The 10,585-nt window shown below is 40.7% G+C and overlaps 1 protein-coding gene across 1 annotated transcript in view; it reads right to left on the bottom strand.

Moving 5' to 3' along the window:
• Positions 1 to 1,658: 1,658 nt before the first annotated feature.
• Positions 1,659 to 10,585, bottom strand: part of Farsb (phenylalanyl-tRNA synthetase subunit beta) — a 65,602-nt gene continuing 56,675 nt past the window's right edge. Inside the window, exon 17 of the mRNA XM_042679121.1 lies at positions 1,659 to 1,925. Coding sequence (XP_042535055.1) covers positions 1,774 to 1,925 — 152 coding nt within the window. The 3' untranslated portion in view covers positions 1,659 to 1,773. The remainder of the gene's footprint in view (positions 1,926 to 10,585) is intronic.

Here is a 10,585-nt window from a genome sequence, read left to right as displayed (position 1 = left end):
CCACACCTTGGAGTTGTTGATGTTTATATATCACAGAGACAAGCTTGAGAAGCCGATAAGCAATGTCCTCAGTCACTGCTGAGCCTGAGCAGTGGCTACCCTGGCTGATTCCTAGTTAGGACACTCCTGTCTAAAATGCTAATAGTCAACTCAACATGCTTTAAATTCAAAGCACATCCTCTGACCTGGTAATACCTCCATGGAGGAATATAAGCTACTTTACAGACATTTTAGTGGGTATGCAGTTTAATATGGTGGGTTTTATTTGAGTTTTTCTAATGATTGTGTGTGTTTTGAGTACTGGGGCTTGAATTCAGGACCTTGAGTTCTTGCTGAGGTTTAACACTCAAAGCTGGCACTCTACCACTTGAGTAACAGCTCCACTTCTAGCCTTTTACAGGTTAATTAGAGATCGAAGTCTCATGGACTTCCTGACCCAGGCTGGCTTCAAATCATGATCCTCAGACCTTAGCCTCCTGAGCAACCTGGCTACAAATCCTCTTTTTAAGAGATGGAGTCTAGATTAAGGCAGGAAATGACAATGTGAGACGGGGAGGACTGACAGGAAACTAAGCTTCAGGGAAAGAGAGCTCTTACACCTTCCTCTAAAGCAAGACACAAACTAGTTGCTTAAGTTTATAACTAGTTATAGCATATATGGCCTCAGACAAATTATCCTTCATGCTTCCTAAGGTCACACTGCGGTGTCAATCTTGTTCTCTTCAGCTCTTATAGCACAGCATATGCTCCATACTGCATATACTTAGGGTACCATAAACAAGAGAGCAAAAAAGACTTCCACCTCCTCAATCATTTTGAATACATGTGTTACATGTTTTTCTTTCACTTTAAAATGACTTCAGAAGGGCTGGGTATGTGGCTCCAGTGGTCAAGCAGTTGCTGTGCATGTGCCAGGTGCTGAGTTCAATTCCCAGACATTGCCAAAAGCCATGCAAGCAACCATAAAATGACTTCAAAAACTGCAAATGTCTGACAACAACTGATTCTTTCTTTGGGGAAAGGGAGTGCCAGTTCTGGGTCTTCAATTTAGAGCATGGGCATTATCCCTTAGTTTTTTTTGTTTAAGGCTAGCATGCTGACACTCAAGCCTTAGCTTCATTTCTAGCTTTGTTTTGGTGATTAATTGGAGGTAAGAGTCTGACCACTTAACTGGCAAGGCTGGCTTCAAACCACAATCCTCAGATCTCAGTCTCCTGAGTTGCTAGCATTACAGGCATGACCCACCGGTACGTGGCCACTATTCTTTTTTTTTTTAATTTTTTTTTTTTAAGTTAAAGCTTTTCTTCACATTTTTAAATTGTTATTGTAAAGGTGATGTACAGACAGGTTATAATAGTTATATAAGTCAAGTACTAAGGACATTTCTTTTTGGACAGTGTTGCCTTTCCTTCACTTTCCATTATTGATTCTTTAAGATTCTCTAAACCTAACTGTGTTGTCTACGTCAAAGGTAAAGGGCAAAGGCTGACTCCTAGATAATGTCACACATGTGTACTGTATGTTCTACTGCTTGCAGGTGTCATGGGTGCCGTGAGTAGCACTAGCGTATGAGCTCCAGCTCCCAGGGCCAGCACAGCCCCCTGCTGGCTTTCCTGGGCCTTTACCCCACAGTGCAGCACCACACAGGCACACATGAGTCGCATGAGCTGGCTTAACGCAGCACTTTTTACTTTATTAGACACTGAAGCACACACAAATGGCCACTCTCCACAGAGCAATACTGGAAGAGAATCACACTGCAGAGTCCCATCTTCATAAAAATGGCTCGATATTGATTTCCAGCGAGGAACAGGGCATGGTGAGCTCAAATCTGGTGATAACATCAGGATGAAGGACCCCAAGCTTCCCCACGCTGAGACCCCTGGCAAAGACCTCAGCACAGCGCCCAGGAAAGAATGCAGGGCCTGAAACACACAGAAAAACAATCAGTATTTCCTCTGGCCAAAAAACCCCAGCATAGACAGCTAACACCAGTGACACTGATCAAGATGCACTGTACTCATAAACTGTTGTATACAACTACTAAAAGATGGTAAGACATTTTAAATTAGAAATAAGTTTAAAAAATAGAACCCTACCAGTCAACTTTAAAAATGACTCTCATCAAACCACTGATTATGAAAAGAGGCTTCCTTACTCCAACGCTGGCAAAAGCATTTCTTTTGCTATTACACCAAGGAACCATGAGAATAAAGTGACATCAAGGCAAGAGGAGGCTGCAGAAGAGGCAATGGGAGAGGCTGAAGGGAGATCTGTTCACACCCAGAACTGAGAAAGAATTAAAACTGATGGACCATAGGCCACCCTGTGCAGTGACGGCCGTTCCTGTCTATAAGTGCTTCCTAAGCAATTCTGGGGTTACTCATGTGGACCCACTGCAAAGACCAGGCTCCCCCACAAGTCCCAGCTGATCCTGGCTGTGCTTCAAGATGAGCAGAAGGCTCACTCTTCATTTGGTACCAGAGCCTAAACAGCTTGCAAACCAGCACCATCCTGGAGGTTTCAGCAGCTAAGAACATACACACACACAGGATCATCCCCTACTTGCTCCCTCACCAGAGCCACAGGAAGTGATCAAGGCTCTGCACTCGGTTCAAATTGTCTTTTAAAGTTCACTCATCTCTTTCACCACCCACTTGAAGAGGGATCAGGCCTGCTGCTCTTAAAAGATGTAACCAAAACATTACTGGCATGATCTATAAATACCCAAGCAGAGTCAAGAATCAAGTTTCCAGCCTGCTACTCAGAGCAAGTGCATTATTTATGGAACAGTAAACTGCTGAGTCTCTAATGGCTCCAAGGTCAGCATAATTAAGAATACAGAATTGGGCTGGAGGGGAGAAGAATCTGACACTGTTGAATTAATACCACAGAGACATAGAATTACACATACAGTCCGATCAATATAGAAAGAGCTTTCTATTCTGGGGAAGACTTGAAATATATTTTTAATTGGCATTCAAAACTCCAAAGCAAACTATAAGGTGTCTGATTTTTCACAATCTGCCAAGCTTAACAATTCTGCTCACTATCAAGGCACAAAGTCCACTGAACAGCATGGAAGTGCTGTATTTGGCTCTGTGCACTAATCCACTTAGCAAGAGGGTGAAGAAGGGAATCACACAAGACTGAGAACAGAAAGGCATGGTGGGATGTGTATCTGATAGAGACTACAAATTTAATTCTATCAAATGAAAGCCAAACTGAGAAGACTACTGACTATGACTCCAACAACAACAGTGGAAAACAAACAGGAAGAGAATTTGTAAAAGAATTAAAGACTAGAAGAAATCTTCAAATGACAAAAACCGAAGCTTGTCTGAAAGTGTTGGTAGTGAACTGAAGGAGTGCTGGGAACCAGTTCTTTCAGCACTGCTCCCCACATTGAACTGGACCTGCGCACACACACACACACACACACACACACACACACACACACACACACACACACACACACACACACACACACACACACACACACACACACACACACACACACACACACACACACACACACACACACACACACACACACACACACACACACACACACACACCTGCACCTGATAACCTTGCTATACTAAAAATCTGGCCTTGGATCTATCTTTGAGTTGAATTTGATCATACCCATTTTAACAGAAGCATAAAACCAAAATATTTTCGAATCTAAGCCAGATGTACTAGTTCTGACAATGTTAGCAAAATACAACCTCAGAAATAACAAGACAGAATTTTTACTTCACACAACTTTCTGAGTCAGCACTTCTAAGCTGAATGCAGTTATATTATCTTTCAATTGGAAGGTCTCTCTCTAGGAATTTGCATCAAACTTTGCTTTAGCTCATTAACGAGAGCTATGTATGTAATCAAATAAACAGAAACATTCCTATCACTAAATAAATTCCTCTTTCCGAAAGGCAAAGAAAACTGAAATTCGACTCATATATGATACATGATAGAAGACATCTACATGTGATAGATATGAATGAATGACAGACAGGAATATAAAAAGCTCTTATCCCACACAAGGACCCATATGAGTCATTACAGCACCCTAAATCTCCCCTTGGTCACAATGCCTACACCAACAAGGCAGGAACTAAAGGGACCTGCTACTCTGTCAGTCAGCACTAAGCGTGCCCCCACCTCATTCTCAGATCCTAATAAAGCCCCAAACTGGGACTTCTGTATATAATCCACTTCATGGAAAACTTCATGCTTTAACGTGTGATGACTATTTTAACTTGTCCTGCCATTTTTCACTTTTTTAAAACTTTTATTGGCAATACTAGTGACAGAACTCAAGGTCTCGTGGCTCAAGAGCTCTACCACTTGAGCCATACCTCCAGGACTTTTTGCTTTCCTTTATTTTTCAGATATTATCTTGCTTTTGCTTGGGGCTATCCATGGATTAAAAGTCTACCTAGCCCTCCTACCTATTTAGGATTATAAGCATGCACCACCACACCCACATCAATTTTTTATTCTAAAAACTTGACAGTTCCATATTGCCTGTTCAGTTAGAACAAGACTGAAGTTCTGTCTTCTAAACACACACTTTGAGAAGTTCACAAAAGTATACATATTGAGAAATACACTTCAAACCTAAAAATATATCCCTTGCCTGATACCACCATGAACTAGAAAATAGTTTTACCTACTAGAATGCAAGCATTTCTTAATGTTTTAACAAACTGCTTCACTGGCAAAATAAAGAACCCACAGTCCATGAAGGCAGCAGTGAGGTCCAGAATTTAAGATGACACCATGCTCATAGCTGGCAGGAGGGCAGCTTAGCATGGAAACTCAGCGGACTAATATAATCATGGTGATCGAGCTGGGACTAACACATCTGAAACCAGAATCCTTATCTGAACAGAACTGAGTAAGGGTCTGAGCCTTGTGGATATCAGATCTATATGATAACTAAAAGCTACCTGTGTAACATCAACAAACAAAAGCATTCCTTTTTAAAAGTTTATTACATTAGTAATATGAGGGAGACGTTGTTAAAACATTTCCATATGTGCCGAATGTTCTTTTGAACAAATTCGACCTGCTACCATATTCACATCCTTCTACCTTCTCCCTTTTCCAAACAGTGCTTGGTGGGTTACTACCGCATCTTTGTGTGTGTGTATGTATGTATGTATAGGTTTGTATGTAGATGTGTGTATATGTATCATATAATCATTGTAGTCAATATATAATTCTATTATATGTACTATAGTGTATATGTTATATATGTAATACTGTCATGTATGTGCACACAACACTATGTGTGTAATGGTCTTTGGCTCTCTCCTCTTCCTCCTTCTCCTTTAGATTCACTAACCCCTCATAAATCTAAGTCTCTTTTAACAACCATGTCCTATTACCATTACTATCATTATAATTGTGGATTTCTACCTCAAACAAGCAAAGAACATGCACTATATTGCTATTTGAGTTTGGCTCATCTTGCCTAACATGGTAACCTCTGCATCTACCCATGTTCCTGCAGATGGCATCATTTCATTCTTAATCCATCCATAGATAGTTAGGTACCTGAGCTGACCCCACAGTTTGGCTATTGTGAACAGATGCAATAAACATGGGTATGCTGGGATCTTCCTCTATAATGATTTACTTTCCTTTGAAATATATGTTCGAGTGGTATGGTGGGATCATAAGGTGTGAATTTCTAGAAAAGAGTAATGTGAGTGTCCAGAGACATGGAGTTGCCAATTCAACTATTGTCTACAGAGCACAATTAGTTTAATCTGTATTTTTAAGCCCATAGTCCCTGGTTTACTGATGTATCAAGTTGTATAAATAATACAATTTTCGGACAGGGAGGGTGGTTCAATGGTAGAATGCTTGACTTGCATGCATGAGGACCTGGATTCAATTCCTCAGCACCACATAAGCAGAAAAAGCCGGAAGTAGCACTATGGCTCAAGTGGTAGAGCGCTCGCCTTGAGCTGAAGAGCTGAGGGACAGTGCCCAGGCCCAGAGTTCAGGCCCCACGACTGACTGACAAAAAAAACTATTACAATTTTCAACCTCTATCTAAAGGTTCCTCTCAGACCTCTTGGAGGTCCTTGTGTTGATTAAACTTTTGGCACACTAAATAGCTTCCAACACACACACACACACACACACACACACAAATGTGCAAAATAGATTTGGGGAAAATAATGTTCTCTGTTCAAATACATGTGAAAAGCACAGACAAAAGAAACATCGGTTAAGCACAAATAAGAGTTTAATTTCCCAAGCTTAGTGGGGTGTGAACAAGCTCCTTAATTAAAGCCTTTGTGGAGTCTCTTCAAGGTCTGTAATCGTCTCTGTGCTCCAACAGCAGGGACACTCTGAGGACCTTGGGGTCATTCCTGGGCCGTAATCCAGCACAGCACCCAGTCTTTAGCACATTTTCTGGCTAATTGACCATCAAAGCATTCAAGAGTGCCTTCTCTCACCCGTTGCCAAACACCTTTCACAGTTTCTTTTTGCCTCATCTTTTTTTAAAGAGTAATATTATAGGGCCCAAGTATGGATAAGCTATAGACATAGAGTCATTCCTTTAATTTCATGAAGCATCAGAAATAGAAGCTTAGGGTGGTAACTGAGCAGATCCTAATCTGAGAGCTTCACAGGGTCCTCAACCCAAACTCCTGCATTGGCTGTACACATTCGCTGAGCACCATGCTTGGTCCATCTCAAAAAACTCACCAAGTCTACCATGTCATGCAATCAGTACATGTTTTCAGGCACAAGCTCACGTATTATAAGTGTTTGCAATCTGATACTTTGCCACCTCAATTTCACAAGAAAAAGATAAAAACAAAAGTAGGACAGGGAATACTGGTAGCTGCCACATATCATACATGTGATAACTAATAAAAGAAATGATCTACATAAACCACTGCATCCAGAAGTAAAATACAAAATGTAGCCTTATATAGACATCATAAGCCACTGGGCCAAGTAATTTTTTTTTTTTTTTGGTTGGTCGTGGGGCTTGAACTCTAGGCCTGGGCACTATCCCTCAGCTCTTCAGCTCAAGGTTAGCACTTGAGCCACAGCACCACTTCCTGCTTTTTCTGCTTATGTGGTACTGAGCAAATCAAACCCAGGGCTTCATGCATGCAAGGCAAACACTCTAGCACTGAGCCACCTTTCTAGCCCTCCAAGTGAGTAATTTTTGTCTGCCTGATGACTGATAATGACTGATAATGTAACAGGGAGTGAAGAAAGGAATAATCATTTGACAGGCTGACTCTAGGGCTGGCACGTGCCCAAACCTTTCCTCTCCACAAAGGAAAAAAAATCCTACCGTTTCATTCTGGGATGAAACTGACAGGGTAAAAGCCATAACTTCCTGTGCAGGACTCTTTCCTGTTTTCTGAGAACCTGATGCCAGCCTATCAACATCATCTTCCTTTTCTCATTCAGGTTGAAGTAAAGGAAGAGAAAAGACTAGTGTGTAAAACTGCACGACGGAAGCTGGGGATGTCCTAGAGTGCTTGTCTAGCCTGTACAAGGCTCTGGGCTCAGTCCTCAGCCTGGCAAAAATTGAAAGCAAAAACTTGCACACACATGTGAGCATGGCATTACAGTGTTTCTCAAAGTCATAGAACAAGCAGTTTTTTGAGGGTAGAAAGGAATTAACATAAAGTATGGAAACCTCAAGGGGAAAAGAAGTATAATATAGGGAAGATATACATTCAAAAAGAAAGGTTTAGGAATATGAAGATAGAAAATATTACTTCCAAAATACCAATACAAAAATATTTTTTTCAGATCTTAGCATACTCAGGAGAAAATGCCTGAACAAAGACCATTTAATTTGTAAGTAGAGACTGAATAATTTCCAACTGGTAATATAAAACACCCATTTTCCTCCGTGATGTATACATTTCTTCACCTTGCATTTGAAGTGAAATATTTATGGTACCTAAAGTCTATAAAGAGAGGGGACCTAATCCTTTTGAGTTTAATGGCCATCTTTCATCCCTTTCTGAAGATCAAAAGAAAGAAAAACCCCTTACACAACTTTACAGTGCTAATCCCAACACACCTGCAGACATCATTAACTCTTAAAGCAAAGCAACAGGACATGAGGAACCGGTACCTACTTAACCCCACCATGCAGACTCTGGGAGGGAGCCAGGTTACGGCAGCCCTGGATCAAGACAAGGTATGGCAATCCCTGTTATAAACAAAGGCAGGGTCCTAGGACCTTATTCTTAACAGGAAATCAGAGCCAGGTTTATCATAAGTAAATGTCTCCAAGGATAGAACCATTTTTTGGCTGAGCATGATAGCACACATTTGTAATCTTAGCATTTGGGAAACTGAAGCATAATAACCAAAAGATTGAGGGCAGCTCATACTACAAAATGGGATCCTGTCCCAAAAAAGACAAAAAATGAACAAACATCACCTTTCTTATAAATCATAATGTCTTTGTGACTATTTAGAACCCTAACTCCAGAATCTCCAGGTCTCAGTGTAGAGAGTATTATCATTTATTTCTGAGAGTTAATTAGCAGAAGAGATACTAAATGGTTAAGTAGAAAAGGCTAGGGGAGGGGAGGGGAGGTGATCAGGAGGGGAAAAACTGGGAGAAAATGAGGGAGGGGCTGACACTGTTCAAAAAGAAATGTACTCATTACCTGACTTACGTAATTGTAAACTCTCTGTACATTACCTTTACAATAAAAATTTAAACTAAAAAAAAAGAAAATGCCAGGGGAACATCAGATCTGTCAGAGTTTTCGCAGTATGTCTCATATATACACACACGATACAACTATTTCAAAACCTGAAGGAAGTTGGGCATGTTGCAGAAGCTTATAGGTGACCTACCTAATCACAACTTTAAATGAGTCTCAAATTTAAAGGACTTGTCGCTCTGGGCTAACAACGTTCTCACTGTCAATCAGTTTTGAAAGTGCACCTTCCATCTGTCTGACACTCACATCACTCTTCCCAGTATTTTTTGTAAGTACTCACAGGGTATATTTAGAAAACTTAGATGAAAATAGGGATCACCTGCCTTCCTGTACCAACAAATGCTTTTCCTATCTTTCATGTGACAAACACCCATTTAAATGGACTGTTTCTCAAACCAAATACGGACAACATATTACTTCCTCTATGTGATGATGATAATGATGATGACAAAGAAGAGAAAAAGAAAATGTCGAATAGATGTGACTGCATCTCTAATTCCACAATTCATTAACAAATTCAACTGAGACCTTTGTGTACAAGTAGTACTTGGAACAAATGTAACTTCAAACCTATAATTATAATAGATGTGTTTTAGTTTCAGAGTTAGATTTCAGTTGCCAAGCAGGGAGTGTTAGAGAAAAAGAAAAAAGCATACGCAGTTGTGAGAATGTGGTAGTGTGTTTTCTACTCACCTTTTTCCATTCCCAGTAAAAGCAGTGCACAGCCCCTAGGCAGCCCTGGCCAAGCCCTCTGAGGACCAGGCAAATTACAAATGGTTTGAAAAAGTAAGGCACATGGAGATTAGGAGGCTTGCCCAGGGCGAGCAACAGGATAGGCGAGAGAGCAAGCAGAAGGTGAGGGGCCATGCACATGCCCCTGCTGTGTGTGGCCCACGGGCACAGAGGGCCTACAGCAGCATGCTTTTAACCTTTGGTCAAGCTGGCCATTCGTGTTCACAAACTCCTGGCAGTTCATCCCTTTCTTACCTTGTGCCATACTCAGCTATACTCTATAACTATTAACACAACAGAACACTGGCAAAACAGAGCAACCCAGGAAAAGCAGGGACATTATCTTTTTCTCTCTCGCTCATTCACTTTCTCAATGAGTAAATTCCAGATTCATAAAATAAGGCTACAATTACATGAGGAGATAAAAGTATCATGGTCAAACCATCTAAAAGTTCAGCAAAAACAAACAAAAAAACCTGTGATTTAAAGTCCTGCAGAATTCTTGTGACATAAAATCTTGTGACTTAGGAGGCAACCCCATCTATTATTTTATCTGAGATAGAAGAAAATGTCCCCTAATGCTACTTTTTGAGGACAGATCTAATGTGTTCCAAGTATACTCTGAGAGTGACTCATCCCTTCCAAAATGCTTTCACAAATTCTAGCCTCTGCTCTCCCAACTAGATCATGCAGACTGGACAGTGTTTAATTCCACTTTACAAATAGGAAACTGACACAAAGAAATGAAATGTCATGCTGGGGAAAAAAACCCTGTACAGCTAAAGATAATTTAAAAAATGAAATAATTAAAAATGTCACTGACACTCCTGAACCTTTTCTTTATATGTTACTAGACACATGGCACACACTTGTAATCCCAGCTAAGGGAAGGCTAAGGCAGGAGGACTAAAGTTGGAGGCCAGCATGGGCACATATAGATCCTGTGGCCTAACAAACCAAAACACAAAGTAAAACTACAATGAAGTCCTTGTTTACCAGTTAAAGTGATAAAGACTATGCAGCACTCGGTTTGACTTTTGCTGTAGCACAGGTGACTTACATGCATGGCTTCATCATGATTGCCCATTCAGGTGAAAGTGCCTCGCACCTGT

The sequence above is a fragment of the Dipodomys spectabilis genome, unplaced genomic scaffold (assembly GCF_019054845.1).
Source record: "Dipodomys spectabilis isolate Male_0828 unplaced genomic scaffold, ASM1905484v1 ptg000051l, whole genome shotgun sequence".
Lineage (NCBI taxonomy): Eukaryota > Metazoa > Chordata > Mammalia > Rodentia > Heteromyidae > Dipodomys > Dipodomys spectabilis.
This window is presented reverse-complemented; position numbering and strand designations above follow the sequence as displayed.